Raw genomic sequence first — 19656 nt, 5'->3', positions numbered from 1 at the left:
CAACGACGTGTTAAAGAAGAAGAAATGACAAACACGAGAACACGACGAGGTACTGCCATGACAGAAGGAGAGAGAAAGGGGACGCAGTCGCGACAACGAAGAACGTGACGAGTTGCAGCGGTGGGCTATGGTGGTCTTCTTCTTCAGCTGCTATAGCGGAAGGGGATGCAGCGTCGTGTTGAAGAAGAAGAAACAGCAAACACGAAGAAAAAAGAAGGTCACCAAAGCTCTCTGTCATTATTGGAATTCTTTTCCGACGATCACCTCAGTGTTTTCCATTCAGTATGGCGTCATTCTTTTACGGTTCGATGATTTTGTCAAATTTTAAAATTATTCAGAGATTATTTTGTCAATAACAAAAATCAAATATAATTTTATCAGCACCAAAATCTTTCAAGTGTCTATTTCATATTTACCTCTCAAGTTACAAAATTAATAATGAATCTTTTCACTTTACTACCTTACAAACTTGCTAAGGGATTTAAATTCATATTCTTGTTAGATTTGACGTCCTATTGATCCAAACCGTTTGTTTTCTTATCATGGAGCTCAATAATTCTAAAGTAGTCCCAGTGAAAGCTGGCAAGCATTTGCGTACTTTTTCACTTATATTTTTAATATTTTATAAACACCACGTACTCTGACTCTCCACTCATTGCTTGCAACCACTTCCTTCAAACACTGCATTTTACTTTCATCTTTTTCCTTCGGCAGTTGAGAGACATGGCTGAACAAATCCCCTATGGTGTTGCCACTTCACTCATCAACAAGATTGCTTCACTTGCCTTTCGTGAAATCGGGAGGATCTATGGAGTCATGGATGACCTTGAGAAGCTGAAGGACACTTTGGAATCCATCAAACTCGTGCTTTCTGATGCTGAGCTCAAACAAGGCCAGAATGCTACTGTTGCCCACTGGATCAAAAGGTTCAAACAAGTGCTCTATGATGCTGATGACTTGCTTGATGACGTCTTCATCAAAGACTTGCGCCGCAAAAGAATGACTCAGGTGCGTGCCTTCTTTTCCAAATCTGTGAATCCAATTCTTTTCCGTGCTAAGTTAGCTCGTAAGATCGAGAATATTCGAAAGGAGTTTAATAATGTTGCTGAAGAGATGTCTAAGTTGAACCTGAGTCAGAGTTCGGTAATTCTTAAGCAAGATGAGTGTGCCTGGAGGGAAACAAGTTCTTCCGTTTTGCAATCAGAGATAATTGGAAGGGAAGAGAATAAGAATGAAATTGTTAACCTGCTGAAGCAAACTCATCCGAACCAAAATGTTTCTTTAATTGTTGTTGTTGGTATGGGGGGTTTAGGCAAGACAGCCCTTGCTCAGCTCGTGTACAATGCTGCTAAAGACCAGAACCTCTTTCAGAAATACATGTGGGTGTGTGTTTCAGAAGATTTCACTGTGAGAACTGTTTTGAAGAAGATGCTGGAGTCCTTGGAGAAGCATGCTGGTGGTGACTCAATAGAGGCCCTACAACAGAAGTTGCGAGAAGCATTGAATGGGCAAAATTATATGCTTGTGCTTGATGACGTGTGGAATGAAGATCATTCAAAATGGAGTGATTTAAGAACTCATTTGATGTGCGGAGGTCAAGGCAGTAAGCTATTAGTAACGACTCGTAGTACATTGGTTTCTCAAGTAATGGGTATTGACGAGCCGTATGTTTTGAGAGGTTTGACAGATGAGCAATCATGGACATTGCTAAAGAACCTGACATTTGGTGAAGATACCAGCAGAATGAGCTCTGAATTGCAAACAATCGGAGAGGAAATCGCAAAGAAGTGTAGAGGAGTGCCCTTGGCGATCAAAACAATAGGAGGCTTCTTAAGGATAAGGATTGAAGAAATTGATCAATGGTCAAGTCTTTTGCATGGTGATTTTTGGAGGTTATGTGAAGAAGAAAAGAGTATCATGCCAGTGCTAAATTTGAGTTACCAAAACTTGCGTCCTGTACTAAGACAATGTTTTGCTTTTTGTTGTCTATATCCAAAGGATTCAGTAATAAAAAAGGATGAATTGATTCAATTGTGGATGGCTCAAGGTTATCTTGCAAGTCCAATTGAAACACAATCTACGGCAGATATAGGTAATCAATATGTCAAGATTTTGTTAATGAGATCATTTTTCCAAGATGCATCAACAGATAAATGTGGTCATATTGAGTTCTTTAAAATGCATGATTTGATGCATGATCTTGCAATGTTGGTCGCTGGAAATGATTGTCACTTACATACCGAGGGAAAAGGAATTGTTGGAAGACCCATGCACGTAGCATTTGAAACCAGCACCGATTGTTCATTGGATGTGTTTGATGTTAGCAAATTACGGACAATCATCAATTGCAAGATTGCTACCAATTTAGTGGCCAAACTATCTTTTATGGAAAAACTGAAGTGCCTTCGTGCTTTGAGTTTGTCATTTCATTCTATGACTCAGCTACCAATGTCCATTGATAAAGTCAAACATTTAAGATATCTTGATCTTTCATACTCTCAAAGTCTAAGAAGTTTGCCTGAATCGATTGGCAATCTTGTTTGTTTGCAAACATTAAAACTTAAAGGTTGTAAATCCTTACTCAGTTTACCTGAATCGATTGGCAATCTTGTTTGTTTGCAAACATTAGAAGTAAAAGGTTGTGGATCTTTACTTAGTTTTCCTGAATCGATTGGCAATCTTGTTTGTTTGCAAACATTAAAAGTAAAAGGTTGTGGATCATTAGTTAGTTTGCCAGAGTCAGTTGGCAATCTTATTTGTTTACAGTCATTGAAATTAAATGAATGTAAGCAACTTGTTTTTCCAACAAAAATTATTACAAAATTGATCAATTTGAAGAAGCTCGACATTGAATTTTGTAAAGCCTTTAAAGACGGCATGCCAGTGGGATTGGGGAAATTGATTTCATTGCAATACTTATCAAGATTTGTAGTAGGGAATAACAAAAAAGATAAAAGTGGCAAATTGAATGAACTGAAAGAGCTTGTTGACCTCAGAGGCAAATTGACCATTAGTAATTTGCATTTGGTAAAGGATGCGGCATCCGAATCTCAAGAGACAAATATGAGATCAAAGAAACACATCCAAGACCTTTCTCTGTTATGGGGGCCAAGCTCTTCTGAGTTATGGGGGCTAAGCTCTTCTCTGTTATGGGGGCAAAGCTCTGATTCTAGTGAATATGAAATAAGAAAGAGTGAGAGCTTGGTGTTATTGGATAAGCTTTGTCCCCATCAAAATCTGAGATCACTACATGTATTTGGCTTTCCAGGAGTGAGGTTTTCTGATTGGCTTATCTCGCTAATTCATGTTGTTCGCATATCTCTCTTGGATCTTCCCAATTGCAAACATCTCCCACCTTTGGAGAGACTGCCTTGTCTTCGTGAGCTCGAGGTTGCGTATATGGAATCGCTGGAGTGGATGGATTATTATGAAAATATTGGTGATGTGTTCTTCCCATCTTTGGAGAAACTCAAAATCTCTTTCTGTAGGAACCTGAGAGGATGGGAGATGTTAGGGGATGATAAGAATGCAAATGAGACTCAAAACCATCTTTCTCTACCTCCTTTTCCCCGTCTCTCTTATCTCGAAATTGATACTTGTCCAAACTTGACCTGCATGCCTTCTTTCCCACACCTCGTTGAGTTGGAGTTAGGAGGGAGTAGTAGCGTGAAGCCGATGTTGGAAACATGTATGGTTAAGCATGACTCTTCATCCATCTCCCCTCTCTCTCATCTCAAGCACTTGAAGCTTTGGGGAGTTACAGAGATGGAAGCAATGGCAGAGGACTGGATGAAAAACCTCACATCGCTCCAGAGTCTCCACCTTCGTGGATCGTCAGCCATTCAGATTCTGTCAGGACACTTGCAATATCTTCCTTCTCAACTTGAAATATTGGATATAAGTTTCGATGACGACAAGGTTGACCTCTGGAAAGACACACAAGGTCGTGGTCCTCCTCATGCGCTCTCTTCTCTGCAGACAATCTTCTTCTTCGAATGTAGGAACATGAAGGCTTTACCAGAGCAGATTGGCAACCTCCAATCACTAAGGGATTTAGATATTATCTCTTGCCCTAAATTAGCATTGGATGAAGCTTGCCTTACCAACATACACAGACTAACGATCTATGATTGTCCAATCCTAAAGCGCAAATACGACCCTGATAGTGGAGAAGATCGGGCCAAGATAGCTCACATCCCTGACATACGCATAAGATGAGATTGATCCCCTCAAAAGGTAATAACATTGTTTCCTTTTTTCCATTTTCATTACAAATGCAATATATCTGAAACCCACATTAAATTTCTAATTTTACTTGATGCAGGGGATTCTTGCAAATCATTTTCTTCTTGCCATACTTTCAAATTTCAATAGGCCCATGCCTGCTGCTTCAACATGGATGGTTCAATGGGAAGATACAAATTTTTGGTCTCATCGTTCTATTTTGCAAAATGTTGAATCCTCAAGATGGTCAAATTCTGACCCAGTTCCTCCTTTGGGTACAACACTGATTAAAGTATTGTCCATTTCATTTTTTTCAATTAAAGCATTTTTTTTTTATTCTTCCTCATTAAATTTATGAAATTAATATTTAAATGCAGTTTATTTTCTTGGTTAGGTAGCATGCAAAGGAAGTTACATTCAGGTACCAGCCAATTACCATTAGCTTCAAACTTATTTAGGTAATAACCATTTATGTGATTCGAACTATTTAGAGTTGATTATCCCACATTTCCATTTCTGAACGTAAGTGATGTATACAGCAGTATCTCTGACTTTCTGGAACTTGATATAAATAAATTCTCTTTGTGAATGTACTAGCAAACTTGTCTTAGAAATAAGTGGAGAAAACAGAAAATACAGAAGAAGAATAATGAGTTATGAACTCAATTTAGCAATATTGAAAGGTTGAGTACTCGAAAGCAACAATAGAATTGTTTGATAAGAAATTCAATTTGCTTGTTTTGTTGCTTAGTTTGAAACAGTTGCTTAAATTCCCCTTTTATTTTTTATTTTTTGGTTACTGCATACTCTTATCCACAGTTTGTGGAATAACCAGGTTAGCACATGAGATGGAGTGTTTTGTTTACAACAAATCGTGTATGTAAATGCATAGGCATGGCTTATCCTTCAAATTTCAGTTGTGGCATCTAAAAGTAGCTATGGAAAAAGGAGAGGATTCCAACTTAGAAAATAGAAAGCTGTTCTTATGATGAATATTTACATCAAGGTAACACCATAGATTTAGTTTGCACAATGCATAAAGCAAGACAATATTTTTTTCCTAATATTTTAGTGACATGTAAAAATAAATTTATTTATGGATTCTTATGAATAGCTGTCTTACTTCTTCATTATCTGTTTTTATTCTGGTTTGCATTGTAGATTATTTCTAGAAGAAGTATAAGAGATGGATTAAGAGAAATGTTGTTGGTATTGAACTACTTGATCTGCTTCTGGTGTGGAATACCTCTGATGTCATCACCTCTCTTAATTTAGTTGGAGCTCCCTTCCAGTCTTTGCAATATTTGCCGAGAAAGAAAAAGGTCAATTTTGTTTTGCTATCAGAAACCTATCAACTGTTATATTTTAAATTGTTTCATAGTTGAGAATGTTTCGATTATTGCTTGCAGTTCTTAGAAGATTATTAGGTTTGGATTCTCATATTGCCTCTTCATTTTCCTTGTTTTTAATTGTATGTGCTTTCCCATTTTTTGGTTTATATCCATCATTTAGCTGGATGTGTCAATTTGGTATAATTTACATTTTCTATATGTTTTCCTCAGAAATTTGCCATTCAAGCACGAGCATTATCTGGCTTCATGTGATAACGATTACGTGACTAGTTGAATCCGTATATGGTTTTGTGGCATCTCCCCCTCCTGATGGCCATGCCGAAGGGAGCGGGTAGAGTTGCTGGGTAGGTTATTTCAAGGCACAGCGGAGATTGCTTTATTTCTTGCTTCATGTGAAAGATTTTCCTGAATTTGATTTCAGGTGGGTGATTATGTAATATGGGTTGTGGCTGTTAGAGTCGCAACATGGTAATAGGAGGTTGGGTATGAATTGGCATGTGTGTTCATTGAGATAAGCTTATTGTACGGGAATTTATTGTTCAAACTTCCCATTCTTGTGTATGTTGTTCTGTGATCTGTGATGTGATATCATAAACTTTGATGTATCACCTGCTGTGTTTCCCTCTTGTTTTGGAAGCACACTTTATCTATATCTAAAACGAGGATTATCACAATTCGAAGCTCTATTAGTACTACTCTTATTGTAACATACACTCATTTTCATTGAATGAATTTAATAGTTCCTGATATCTATTTGTACTAAACAATTAATTGTGCCTTGTGTTAAACGCAGATGCTGTTTATTAACAAACATGGTTTGAAAGCCTGTTACTACTGCTTGCATTGTGAACATTATAAAATTAAAGCCGTGTCATTTTATTTCCTTGAAATAAGTATTGTACTTGCCATGAGATTCAAACTAATGCGTAAACAAAGCAATGCTGTGGTTATCAAATTTGTTGATTTACTTTCAAAATTGCTACTTTTATTCAAGGCAGGTAAAAAATATACATTAGCATTGCTTATTTCTAAGTAAATGAAGCATAACATGTTTTCCATAATCCCTCTCTTCATCTAAACCTTGAAATTATAAATTTGAATATTTTCAACATCAAGCTTCATGAAATTGCTGCGCTTTCTAGTGACTAAAAACTTGCCCCAGTTGTAAGGCTTGTATTTGGCAGGGTTGTTCTCATTTACCAGCTCCTCTAATGGTTCCACCATGGTGTAGTGTGAAGGATTCAGAAAGAATGGAATTGAAAACCTTTCTTTCTCAGAGTTCACCATAACTCTATGCTCAACACTTTCATATGCTTCATTGCTCCAAACCTGTGCAACAATACACAACTTTTTATTGTTACAATGATGCCACATTATTTCTAATTATTCTGATCAATATTCAAGATCACTTTGACTCAATATTAATGAATTAGTACCTGAATCATGTCACCAACATTTATGATATAAGCATTTGGAGTAGGCCTAACCCGAACCCATTCGCCATCGGATTTTCGCTTCACTTCAAGGCCACCAACATCATCCTGAGCAAGAATGGTTAACACACCAGAATCCTTGTGCCTACCAACTCCAAGAGCAAGGTGTGGTGAAGGGCATGGTGGATAATGGTTCAGCCTTATAAAGCTTGTTTGGTCTTTGAAGAACTCATGGAACCGTTTCTGTGGCAAACCTAAGCTCAGAGCAATAAGTTCCATCAACTCCAATGCTAGTTTCACCATGTCCTTAGCATATTCTTGGCATACCTCTCTGTACAACAAAAAGGTTATAAATATGAGACTAATCAATGCTATGTGCTAGGGCCTTTTAATCTTACTTTAGTTATTTCTTAAAACAATAATGAATAACCTCAAGTATGGTGGATAATGAGGCCACTGATTATGCCAATGAGTGACATCTTGATTATGAGGATCAAGAGAAGCAGGGACCAAGGAAGGTTCCTCAACAGAGAAATCAAAGACCTCTTTCCAATCTCTAACATTCTTGGTATGCTCTGTGTCATAGTAACCAAGCACTTTCACAGCATCTCTTCTAACCTTGTTCTTCTCTTCTGTGCTCTCACCAAAGAACTCTCTAGCTGCAGCTTCAACTTTGTGTCTGTGATCAAGTGGGACCCCATGGTTGATTACCTGAAAGAACCCCCACTCTTTGCATGCACTGCCAATTTCCTTCACAAGCCTATCAAGGGCAGAAGGGTCTTTTTCCCTTGATGGGGAGAGGTCAATCATAGGGATCCCTTCTGCTTCACTGAAACATAGCTTTGGCCTGTGTTCTGGGTCTTGGATGAAAGCTGGATCCACCTCTCCCATTCTAATTAATTATGCTAATTCCTTTAGTTTGATTAGTAGTATGTGATGAACTGAAGAGTGATGATCAATTAATATATGGCTTCAAAATCCAATAAGGATTGGTGTTAGTGTAGTGTAAAATTTTGTGTGTGTTGATGCATTGAACCTAGACATGTGTTTTTGTTTGTATATGGTGAGTAGGTGGTGAAGTGTTGGCTTGCAAAATATGCAACGTTAATTCGTTAAACAAAACAAAGGAAAAAATGAAGTTAGAAAGAAACACAAAAATAGAGTAGAGATCAGAGAAGGCTGCACGATGCACAGGTTGTCTATATTAACGTAAGGCGCACCTTGAATCCCAGGAAACGAGAGGAAGAGTTAGGAGACAGAAGATGAGAGGGAGAGGGAAGAAGAGCAGCCAAGATTGTGTGAATTCCAAAGATGAAAACTTGAAAACCGAATCAATTCAATTCTACTCTCTGGGCTGAACACACACACGTTTTTGCGCAGCACATGTATACATGGTATTTTATTTAAATAGATATGGAAAAAAAATTTAATTCCTAACTTGCAAAAAATAAATTTCAAAAGAATTATTCTCCACATCCAAACAATTTTAGCATAGGTTTATCCAAATAATTTAGAGTCACATACTTCTTTTTTCCGTTTTCTTCTCCTCTCATACTTTTTCTTCTTCTTTTAAATTCAGGTACGTTCTTCTTCTTCCACCCTGATGTTATTCTTGTTCTTCTTTTTTTCCTGTTTTTTTTTATTATTTTTCACTTTTGTTATTGTGTCACCACCATCACCGCCACCACCACTACTATCACCACCTCCTCCTCCTCTTCTTTCTCTTTCTTTTTCTTTTCTCATTTTCTGTTCATGATTCAATTTTTGTTCCTGTGTTTGTTTTTGAATTGAGTTTATGTACGACAATCATTAAATAATTTTGGCTCATCTTAGATTTAAATAAGATGTATGCTTATTTTGAAACAAGTTATATTCTGAATTTAATTTTCAATTTATTTTTGAGTGAATTATTTTGTTATAATTTTTTTGTTTCACTATCTTAAAAAGAATAAAACTAAGAAAAATAAAATAAAAAAGAAGAAACAAGAAAAAAATCTCAAAATTTCTCATCATGTTCTTCTTTTTCTTGTTTTATTCATCTAATCAAACAAAGAAGAAGAAACACATAGAACTACAAAATTGCTTGATGAATTTAGATGCATTTTTTTGTTCATAATTCAATTTTATTTGTGCGTTTATTTTTGGATTAAGTTTGTGTGTCGTAATTATTAAGTAATTTTGGTTCATTTTAAATTTAAATAAGGTGCCAATCAAATAATTAATTTGCAAAATAAAAGTGTAAATAATGTAATGCGATTAAAATAAAAGTGTAAAATTATAAAAAATATTATACGTAATGTGATTAAGCAATAAAAGTAAAATTACTTTATTTAGGTATAAAATTTATTTATTTATAAAAAAATTACATTACTTTAATAGTAAAATTATTAAAAAATTAATTTATTTAGAATAAAAATAACGTGATTAACTGTAATTTATTTAGATATGATTAAAAAATAATTGAATATTATGTGCAATAAAAAATTTATATTATTGAAGGATAAAATTAAGTCCCAATGTTTTAAAATCGTCTCAATTTTGTTCCGCTGTCAATTCTACAGATCGCTAATGGCAGGACAACATTGAATCAATTTTAAATATGACGATTGAAACGTTAGGGATAACTTTGGACCTACGTTGGGAACAAAAACAATACTTTACTCTATTTTTTATTATTTTAAAAAATTTTATCTAACTATTTATAAATACATATATATCGTTTACACGCGAATTTAAAAAATACACATGTCGTAAACGAGATACGTGCAAAATTATCTCATTTACAATGTAAACGAAATATAAAATGAGTATTTATTTCGTTAAAATAATTATAATTAATTTATTTATTAAAATAAAAAAATCCCATGAATACGTTATACTAACCTTAATTCGTTATTAGAAATTCTTCAACTACATCTTCTCATTTAATATTGATTATTGTAGAGCTACTTATTTAGCTAATAAAATATCAGTTAATGCAATTAAAATATTAAAAAAAGAAGTTTATTAAAATAATAAATTAAAGAATTAATCATATTTAAATTAAAATAATAAAATATGAATAATGTTAGAGACAGCAACTTTTGTGATTGGTAGCCATCAAATAGCCATCAATAATGATTTGATGGTGTGAGATTGGTGTGAGATTTCATCCAATGACTCACCTTTTTCTATTGGTTACGGACCAAAATTCAATAAAATTACCGCTCCCTAAATTTTTTCATAAAATATATATTTTATAAAAATTGCAAAATTAATAATAAATCATTCCCTTTACTATTTTACTTGATTTTAAAGGATTTAAATTCATAATCTTGTTAGATTTGATATCCAATTAATCCAAACCGTTTGTTTTCTCACCATGGAGCTCAAGAATTCTAAAATAGTCCGGTGAAAGCTGGCAAGCGTTTGCTTGTACTTTTTCACTTATATTTTATAAACACCACGTTCTCTCCACTCATTGCTTGCAACCACTTCCTTCAAACACTGCATTTTACTTCATCTTTTTCCTTCGGCACCTGAGAGAGATGGCTGAACAGATCCCCTATGGTGTTGCTACTTCACTCATCAACAAGATTGCTTCACTTGCCTTTCGTGAAATCGGGAGGATCTATGGAGTCATGGATGACCTTGAGAAGCTGAAGGACACTTTGGAATCCATCCAAGTCGTGCTTTCTGATGCTGAGCTCAAACAAGGCCAGAATGCTACTGTTGCCCACTGGATCAAAAGGTTCAAACAAGTGCTCTATGATGCTGATGACTTGCTTGATGACGTCTTCATCAAAGACTTGCGCCCCCAAAGAATGAGTCAGGTGCGTGGCTTCTTTTCCAAATCTGTGAATCCAATTCTTTTCCGTGCTAAGTTAGCTCGTAAGATCGAGAATATTCGAAAGGAGTTTAATAATGTTGCTGAAGAGATGTCTAAGTTGAACCTGAATCGGAGTTCGGTCATTCTTAAACAAGATGAGTGTGCCTGGAGGGAAACAAGTTCTTCCGTTTTGCAATCAGAGATAATTGGAAGGGAAGAGAATAAGAATGAGATTGTTAACCTGCTGAAGCAAACCCATTCAAACCAAAATGTTTCTTTAATTGTTGTTGTTGGTATGGGGGGTTTAGGCAAGACAGCCCTTGCTCAGCTCGTGTACAATGCTGCTAAAGACCAGAACCTCTTTCAGAAATACATGTGGGTGTGCGTTTCAGAAAATTTCGAGGTGAAAACTGTTTTGAAGAAGATGCTGGAGTCTTTGAAGAAGGATGCTGGTGGTGACTCATTAGAGGCCCTACAACAGAAGTTGCGAGAAGAATTGAATGGGCAAAATTATATGCTTGTGCTTGATGACGTGTGGAATGAAGATCATTCAAAGTGGAGTGATTTAAGAACTCATTTGATGTGCGGAGGTCAAGGCAGTAAGCTATTAGTGACTACCCGTAGTACATTGGTTTCTAAAGCAATGGGTATTAACGAGCCGTATGTTTTGAGAGGTTTGACAGATGAGCAATCATGGACATTGCTAAAGAACCTGACATTTGGTGAAGATAGCAGCAGAGTGAGCTCTGAATTGCAAGCAATCGGAAAGGAAATTGCAAAGAAGTGTAAAGGAGTGCCACTGGCGATCAAAACAATAGGAGGCTTCTTACGGATAAGGGTTGAAGAAATTGATCAATGGTCAACTCTTCTGCATGGTGATATTTGGAGGTTATGTGAAGAAGAGAATAGTATCATGCCGGTCCTAAATTTGAGTTACCGAAACTTGCGTCCTGAACTAAGACAATGTTTTGCGTATTGTTGTCTATATCCAAAGGATTCGGTAATAAAAAAGAATGAGTGTATTCAATTGTGGATGGCTCAAGGTTACCTTGCAAGTTTAACTGGAACGCAATCTATGGAAGATGTGGGTAATAATTATGTCAAGATTTTGTTAATGAGGTCATTTTTCCAGGATGCATCAATGGATGAAAATGGTCATATTAGGTCCTTCAAAATGCATGATTTGATGCATGATCTTGCAACGTCGGTAGCTGGAAATGATTGTTACTTACATACTGAGGGAAAAGGAATTGTTGGAAGACCCATGCATGTGGCTTTTGAAACTAGTACCATTTGTTCATTGGATGTGTTTGATGTTTGCAAATTACGAACAATCATCCATTGCAAGATTGCTACCAATTTAGTGGCCAAACTCTCTTTTATGGAAAAACTGAAGTGCCTTCGTGCTTTGGATTTGTCATTTCATTCTTTGACTCAGTTGCCAATGTCTATTGATAAAGTCAAACATTTAAGATATCTTGATCTTTCATACACTGAATTAAGAAGTTTGCCTGAATCGATTGGCAATCTTATTTGTTTACAAACATTAAAATTAGGCCATTGTGAATCTTTAGTTAGTTTGCCAGAGTCAGTTGGCAATCTTATTTGTTTAGAGTCATTGAAATTAAATGATTGTAAGCAACTTGTTTTTCCTACAAAAATTATTATAAAATTGATCAATCTGAAGAAGGTCGACATTGAAGGTTGTAAAGCCTTTGAAGATGGCATGCCAGTAGGATTGGGGAAATTGATTTCATTGCAATCCTTATCAAGCTTTGTAGTAGGGAATGACAAAAAAGATACAAGTGGCAAATTGAATGAACTGAAAGAGCTTGACCTCAGAGGCAGATTGATCATTAGTGAATTGGGTTTGGTAAAGGATGCGGCATCGGAATCTCATGAGACAAATATGAGATCAAAGAAACACATCCAAGACCTTTCTCTGTTATGGGGGCCAAGCTCTGATTCTAGTGAATATGAAATAAGAAAGAGTGAGAGCTTGGTGTTATTGGATAATCTTTGTCCCCATCAGAATCTGAGATCATTAGATGTGAATGGCTATCCAGGAGTGAGGTTATCAGATTGGCTTATCTCGCTAATTCATGTTGTTCGCATATCTCTCCACGATCTTCCCAATTGCAAACATCTTCCACCTTTGGAAAGACTGCCTTGTCTTCGTGAGCTCGAGGTTGCTGATATGAGATCGCTGGAGTGGATGGATTATTATGAAAATATTGGTGATGTGTTCTTCTCATCTTTGGAGCAACTCGACTTCCACTACTGTGAGAATCTGAGGGGATGGCAGATGTTAGGGGATGAGACTCAAAACCATCTTTCTCTACCTCCTTTTCCCCGTCTCTCTTATCTCCAAATTGTTGGTTGTCCAAACTTGACCTGCATGCCTTCTTTCCCACACCTTGTTCGGAAGTTGGAGTTACGATGGCGTAGTAGCGTGAAGCCAATGTTGGAAACATGTATGGTTAAGCATGAGTCTTCATCCATCTCTCCTCTCTCTCATCTCAAGCTGTTGCTGCTTTGGGGAGTTACAGGGATAGAAGCAATGGCAGAGGACTGGATGAAAAGCCTCACATCGCTCAAGAGTCTCCACCTTCGTGGATCGTCAGCCATTCAGATTCTGTCACGACACTTGCAATATCTTCCTTCTCAACTTAAAAACTTGGCGATAAGTTTCGATGATGACAAACTTGACCTCTGGAAAGACACACAAGGTCGTGGTCCTCCTCATGCGCTCTCTTCTCTGCAGACAATCAGCTTCGGTTTTTGTGAGAACATGAAGGCTTTACCAGAGCAAATTGGCAACCTCCAATCACTAACGCTTTTAGAGATTATGGATTGCCCTAAATTAGAGTCATTGGATGAAGCTGACCGTCGCCTTACCAACATACACACAGTAGGGATCTCTGGGTGTCCATTCCTAGAGCACAAATACCGCGCTGAAAGTGAAGATCGGGCCAAGATTGCTCATATCCCACACATATCCATATACTGAGATTGATACCCTCAAAAGGTAATAACTGTTAGAATATAATTAATCATTGTTTCCTTTTTTCCATTTTCATTACAAATGCAATATATCTGAAACCCACATTAAATTTGTAATTTTATTTTATGCAGAGGATTCTTGCAAATCATTTTCTTCTTGTCATACTTTCAAATTTCAATAGGCCCATGTCTGTTGCTTCAATGGGAAGATACAAATATTTGGTCTCATCATTCCATTTTGCAAAATGTTGAATCTTCAAGATGGTCAAATTCTGACCCAGTTCCTCATTTGGGTGCAACAGTCAGTGACTAAAGCAATCTTCTCTTTTTTTTTTTCTTTTTCCCTTTTAAAACTATGAAACCAATATTTAAATGCAGTTTATTTTCTTGGTTAGGCAGCATGAGAAGGAAGTTACTTTCAGCTACAAGACAATTACAACTAGCTTCAAACTTATTTAGGTAAGAACCATTTATGTGATTCGAACTATTTAGAGTTGATTATCCCACATTTCCATTCCTGAACGTAATTATGTAAGTGATGTATACAGCAATATCTTTGACTGTTATATTTTAAATTGTGTCATAGTTGAGAATGTTTCAATTATTGCTTGCAGTTCTTGGGCAGTGAGATAACACTCACTATCCAATAGAGCGTTAGTTCTTAGAAGATTATTGGGCTTCGATTCTCATATTGCCTTTTCATTTTCCTTGTTTATAATTGTATGTGCTTTCCCATTTTATGGTTTATATCCATCATTTTAGCTGGATGTGTTGGTATAACTTACATTTTCTATATGTTTTCCCCAGAAATTTGCCATTCAAGCAAAAGCATTATCTGGCTTCATGTGATAACGATTACGTGACTAGTTGGATCCATATATGGTTTTGTGGCATCTCCCCCTCCTGATGGCCATGCCGAAGGGAGCGGGTAGAGTTGCTGGGTAGGTTATTTCAAGGCACAGTGGAGATTGCTTTATTTCTTGCTTCATGTGAAAGATTTTCCTACATTTGATTTCAGGTTGGTGATTATGTAATATGGGTTGTGGCTATTAGAGACGCAACATGGTAATAGGAGGTTTGGTATGAACTGGCATGTATGTTCATTGAGATAGGCTTATTGTACGGGAATTTATTGTTCAAACTTCCCATGTTTGTGTATGTTGTTCTATGATCTGTGATGTGATATCATAAACTTTGATGTATCACCTACTCTGTTTCCCTCTTGTTTTGGAAGCACACTTTATATATATCTAAAACGAGGATTATCACAATTCGAAGCTCTATTAGTACTACTCTTATTGTAACATACACTCATTTTCATTGAATGAATTTAATAGTTCCTGATATTTATTTGTACTGAAACAATTAATTGTGCCTTGTGTTAAACGCAGATGCTGTTTATTAACAAACATGGTTTGAAAGCCTGTTACTACTGCTTGCATTGTGAACATTATAAAATTAAAGCCGTGTCATTTTATTTCCTTGAAATAAGTATTGTACTTGCCATGAGATTCAAACTAATGCGTAAACAAAGCAATGCTGTGGTTATCAAATTTGTTGATTTACTTTCAAAATTGCTACTTTTATTCAAGACAGGTAAAAAATATACATTAGCATTGCTTATTTCTAAGTAAATGAAGCATAACATGTTTTCCATAATCCCTCTCTTCATCTAAACCTTGAAATTATAAATTTGAATATTTTCAACATCAAGCTTCATGAAATTGCTGCGCTTTCTAGTGACTAAAAACTTGCCCCAGTTGTAAGGCTTGTATTTGGCAGGGTTGTTCTCATTTACCAGCTCCTCTAATGGTTCCACCATGGTGTAGTGTGAAGGATTCAAAAAGCATGGAATTGAAAACCTTTCTTTCTCAGAGTTCACCATAACCCTATGCTCAACACTTTCATATGCTTCATTGCTCCAAACCTGTGTGCAACAATACACAACACCACATTATTTCTAATTATTCAGATCAATATTCAAGATCACTTTGAATCAATATTAGTGAATTAGTACCTGAATCATGTCACCAACATTAATGATATAAGCATTAGGAGTAGGCCTAACCCGAACCCATTCGCCATCAGATTTTCGCTTCACTATTAAAAAATTATAGTTGGAAATTTAATTTTAAAAAAATTATGAATTCCTTTGTTACAAGTGATAATTATAAATGTATTCAGATTTAGTTATTTACTATTGTTGGTTGTAGTGATATTAGATGTTAGATTTGATTGTCTTTAATTTTATGAGAACGTCTTCTAAATATTTAATGTTCAACTATTTTAAAATTAAATGTGTAAACTATTATCATAATTCTGACATGATGTAATCTTAACAGAAAAAATTATAAGAAAATTTTTGAATGTACCTAAAAAATTGGTGTTCTAATAATTTTATAGTTAATTTTAATTAATATATATTATAATTAAGATCAACCGTTAAAATTACTAAAATATTAGTATTTTAGATATACTGAAAATTCTTTCAAAATTATATATTAACACAATTATAAGTAATTTAATTACTAAGATAAATTTTATATTAATTTCTAAATTATCACTTGCTAAATTATTTCCTATGAAATGTTCATAGTCATTTTGGCCATGCTTTATGTGCGGATGTACATCCAGTTTAAGTTTATCAATCGGGTGTAAATCAAGCGCGAGTTTATTAATGGATTCTTATATAATAGTTGACCCATTTGTTTGTTATTGGTAGTCTTAAAATTTGTTATTATAATTTTTTGAGTAAATTATCATTTTTATCCATAAAAGTTAAAAATGCTGACATATCTATCCATAAAAGATAAAAATTACCATATGTACCCATAAAAAATTGATTCGTCAAAATTATCCAACTCCTAAATAATTACATAAAATCTCCAAACTACCCTCCTTTTCTTCTTCTTCCTTCTTCTTCTTCGGGAAGTTTTTGCATTACTTTAAAAAATCTTTACCTCTTCCACTAACCCAAAAAAAAAAAAAATTACAAGTCTTCATTTTTATCCTTTTTCCCTCACTTCATTCAAATAGTAGAAAGTGGGTTAGAAATCGTAGCTATAATGGCACCAAGTTCTTCCCTTTACATCCCCAATCGAATTTTCCGGCCAATTTAAAATTTGAAAATGAAGAAATCGAGAAATTGGAGCTAGAATTCGTTGATTGATGGGTCTCGTGCAGAACCTGCGAGGCTCGAGAACCAAGTCAACTCACGAAGGTTATCGATTTTATCGGTTCAATCGGGTTTGATTCTGAAGCGGAAATGTTCCAATCTAATGCCTCTTGTGGTGGCACTTGTGGTCATTGCGGAGATCGCGTTTTTAGGGAGGCTCAACATGACGGAGAACGCATCTATGGTCACTGATTTTTTCTACCGGTCACGTGCTGTGTTCGTGGTGGATGGTGCTGATGATTTAGATTTTGGTTTGCTTGTTGGTAGAACTAATAAAAAGAATTCGGAATCAAAGAGCTGCAAAGAGTGGTTGGAGAGAGAAGATTCTGTAACGTATGAAAGGGATTTCAACAAGGAACCTGTTTATGTCACTGGAGCTTACCAGGAGTGGAAATCATGTGCGGTGGGATGCAAAATTTTGAGTCCTCTATTCTCTGCAACCACAACTTCTTCAACATTGAGTTCCTTCCTTTTTCAAATGTCATATCTTCGTCTTCTTCTTTCGGCGTCGCTGCTCTCTTCTCCTCCTAGCGATGCGTTTTCGTCATCTCCTCCCAGCATCGCCAAAATCGAATTAATGTTCTGTGTTATTTGTAACGAAATAGTGATCTTGAATCTGAGAAATTGATAATTTTTGATGAAGGTTCTAAGAAATTAGGGTTTTATTTTGAATATATACATGTTCTATTCTTCAATTTGATCTGAATTTGTTTTTTTTTTTGTGATTTTGAAGAGGATAGTGGCTGGACTATGTTAATGTTCAATAGATGAGAGAGGAAAAGTAAGTGAGAGAGAGAGTGTGTCATAGCCCAAAACGAGCCATGACCGGCGCTCAGGAAAATAATCCCTAGCAAGCCTAACCGACTCAACGATGAATTGAATAAAAAATAACAAATATTTGAAATAGAAAATTACAGTTTCTAAAATGAATAATTACATATTTTTAATAAAAGATAAAATAAATAAATATGGATGGATCCTGCCTGTGACATATGGAGCATATACATCTAGGAACTCGACAAAAATAGATACTCATTGCAGATCGTGACTCTTGATTAGAAAATCTCACATAGTCAAGTATTTGTTCCTGAAAAATATTTTTAGAAAAATGGGTGAGTTTTGTAACTCAGTGACTAGACAATACATCTATAATCCACATGAGACCATATAAACATTATTATCAAAGTAATTTAAATTAGAAAATAGCAGTTGATAATAATAAGTGAATCAATAAGGGAGTTCTCATACAGAAATCAAATCAAAAGTCCACACATGGGCGGCTCCACCTCTATGGGTAGTCCTTTCCTCTTGTGTGTCCTAACAGAATAATAGATCTAACGTGTGGCCTACACGTTAGACTAGCAACACCCCTGCTAGTTGGAGTCTGAGTCAGATGCATCTAAGTTAACGCCATAACCGCCGTTAACTACGATTTTCTAATACAAGCCTCCCAAACCAATTCAAAACATATAGTTTCAAATACAATGAATCTTCAATCTCTCAAATATATAAGGTATCAAATCAAATCAATCAGATAATATTTTTTTATCAGAAATCTTTTCAAATCATACTTTCTCAATCATAAAAACATATTTCAGAATTTTAAAGTGAGTGCCAACAAATACTTTAATGTTTCAAAAGTATATATTCGAATAAAATCAATATTTTAAAATAATATAAGGCTTTATCAAACACACACACACACACACACACACACACACACACACACACACACATATATATATATATATATATATATATATATATATATATATATATATATATCTCATGTAAATCTCTAAAGTATGAATTTCATAAAAATAATTATTCAGCTATAATAAATCAATTATTCTAATCAAATCAAAGTTCTTCAATAACAGTTTTATAAATATAATTAAAAACTCATAATAGCATAATCCAAAAGCTTAACGGTTATCAATGTAAAGCCTACTCACAGTATGATCCTAACGGACCGAAGAGACCAAACCCAGAGTGTCGAATTCAAGACAAGGAAGATTGAAGTAGAATAAAATGAATGAGCGCATAATTTGGACCGGAGTAGCGACAAAATGGAGCTGGCGATAGTCCCGGAAATCTAAAACAGACAAAACTAAAATCGAATTAAAACAAGGACAAGACAGATTAAATGGTGGCATAATAGGACATGAAAGCTAGAGCAGAATCAAAGAAAAAGGCTGGACCGGGATAATGACAGGAACAGTTCAGCTCCGGTGGCAACGACGACTTGGTTCAGGTACATCCAAACGGCGACAGGAACAACGCAGCAGCGGACGTCCCTCCTTGGTGTTTCTTGGCGGCAGAGACGCGGCGGCCATAGCAGCAGTAGCAGCGGAGTTCCAACGGCGGCAAAACCTTTCTGCGACCACTTCTTTCTCCACGCGCATTCTGTTTCTCCCCCGGCGACAGATCTGGCGGCGCGAAAGGGAGGCACGAACGGAGGCGATGGTGGCTGGGCTTGACGGCGACGACCCTTCCCGTGGTGGCTCTAGGTAGAACGGCGCGTCTTCCCTCTATTTGCAAACCTCCATGGACGGTAACGATGAAGACCTCAACGGTGATGACGGCGACACGAGACGGTGACTCCTCCTTCTTCTTGCGCGGCTTTCTGTCCCTCGGTTCTGGCCTTCCTCGCGATGACAC

At 35.9% G+C, this 19656-nt stretch overlaps 4 protein-coding genes across 14 annotated transcripts; 2 read left to right on the top strand and 2 right to left on the bottom strand.

The window, feature by feature from the left end:
- The first annotated feature begins 670 nt into the window (after positions 1-670).
- On the top strand, positions 671-6366 carry LOC130958132 (putative disease resistance protein RGA4). Of its 9 annotated transcripts, XM_057885054.1 has the most exons (7): positions 671-4236; positions 4325-4516; positions 4619-4682; positions 5060-5230; positions 5386-5546; positions 5634-5695; positions 5787-6366. In XM_057885054.1, exon 1 carries the CDS (start codon positions 724-726, stop codon positions 4216-4218), a length of 3495 nt encoding a protein of 1164 aa, XP_057741037.1. In that variant the 5' UTR covers positions 671-723; the 3' UTR covers positions 4219-4236; positions 4325-4516; positions 4619-4682; positions 5060-5230; positions 5386-5546; positions 5634-5695; positions 5787-6366. The 9 variants fall into 9 exon arrangements, with proteins under 9 accessions (XP_057741037.1, XP_057741042.1, XP_057741039.1 ...); XM_057885059.1 differs by lacking the exon at positions 5634-5695 and having other exon boundaries at positions 4325-4499; positions 4619-4645; positions 5787-6338; XM_057885056.1 differs by lacking the exon at positions 5634-5695 and having other exon boundaries at positions 4619-4645; positions 5787-6338.
- A 140-nt stretch (positions 6367-6506) lies between these two features.
- LOC130958134 (protein DMR6-LIKE OXYGENASE 2-like) lies at positions 6507-8461 on the bottom strand. 2 transcript variants are annotated; one of them, XM_057885062.1, is made up of 4 exons: positions 8230-8461; positions 7440-7901; positions 7013-7340; positions 6507-6905 (listed from the first exon to the last, which is right to left on the bottom strand). In XM_057885062.1, exons 2-4 carry the CDS (start codon positions 7898-7900, stop codon positions 6651-6653), a joined length of 1044 nt encoding a protein of 347 aa, XP_057741045.1. In that variant the 5' UTR covers position 7901; positions 8230-8461; the 3' UTR covers positions 6507-6650. The 2 variants fall into 2 exon arrangements, with proteins under 2 accessions (XP_057741045.1, XP_057741044.1); XM_057885061.1 differs by having other exon boundaries at positions 6508-6905; positions 7440-7979; positions 8230-8456.
- A 1984-nt stretch (positions 8462-10445) lies between these two features.
- LOC130958130 (putative disease resistance protein RGA1) lies at positions 10446-15258 on the top strand. Of its 2 annotated transcripts, none has more exons than XM_057885049.1 (4): positions 10446-13845; positions 13953-14121; positions 14220-14279; positions 14628-15258. In XM_057885049.1, exon 1 carries the CDS (start codon positions 10537-10539, stop codon positions 13825-13827), a length of 3291 nt encoding a protein of 1096 aa, XP_057741032.1. In that variant the 5' UTR covers positions 10446-10536; the 3' UTR covers positions 13828-13845; positions 13953-14121; positions 14220-14279; positions 14628-15258. The 2 variants fall into 2 exon arrangements, with proteins under 2 accessions (XP_057741032.1, XP_057741031.1); XM_057885048.1 differs by having other exon boundaries at positions 14216-14279.
- An 86-nt stretch (positions 15259-15344) lies between these two features.
- Positions 15345-15916, bottom strand: LOC130958131 (jasmonate-induced oxygenase 2-like). The gene is made up of 2 exons (XM_057885050.1): positions 15838-15916; positions 15345-15747 (listed from the first exon to the last, which is right to left on the bottom strand). Exons 1-2 carry the CDS (start codon positions 15844-15846, stop codon positions 15493-15495), a joined length of 264 nt encoding a protein of 87 aa, XP_057741033.1. The 5' UTR covers positions 15847-15916; the 3' UTR covers positions 15345-15492.
- Positions 15917-19656: the final 3740 nt, after the last annotated feature.

Source organism: Arachis stenosperma, chromosome 10 (genome assembly GCF_014773155.1).
Source record: "Arachis stenosperma cultivar V10309 chromosome 10, arast.V10309.gnm1.PFL2, whole genome shotgun sequence".
NCBI classification, from domain to species: Eukaryota; Viridiplantae; Streptophyta; class Magnoliopsida; order Fabales; family Fabaceae; genus Arachis; species Arachis stenosperma.
This window is presented reverse-complemented; position numbering and strand designations above follow the sequence as displayed.

Excerpts from the sequence above, each read along its gene's own strand:
- LOC130958132 (XM_057885054.1), top strand. The coding sequence starts at position 724 with ATGGCTGAACAAATCCCCTATGGTGTTGCCACTTCACTCATCAACAAG.
- LOC130958134 (XM_057885062.1), bottom strand. The coding sequence starts at position 7,900 with ATGGGAGAGGTGGATCCAGCTTTCATCCAAGACCCAGAACACAGGCCA. Across the intron at positions 7,341-7,439 it reads CATTATCCACCATACTTGAG|AGAGGTATGCCAAGAATATG; the intron begins GTTATTCATTAT and ends TTTGTTGTACAG. Across the intron at positions 6,906-7,012 it reads ATGTTGGTGACATGATTCAG|GTTTGGAGCAATGAAGCATA; the intron begins GTACTAATTCAT and ends ATTGTTGCACAG.
- LOC130958130 (XM_057885049.1), top strand. The coding sequence starts at position 10,537 with ATGGCTGAACAGATCCCCTATGGTGTTGCTACTTCACTCATCAACAAG.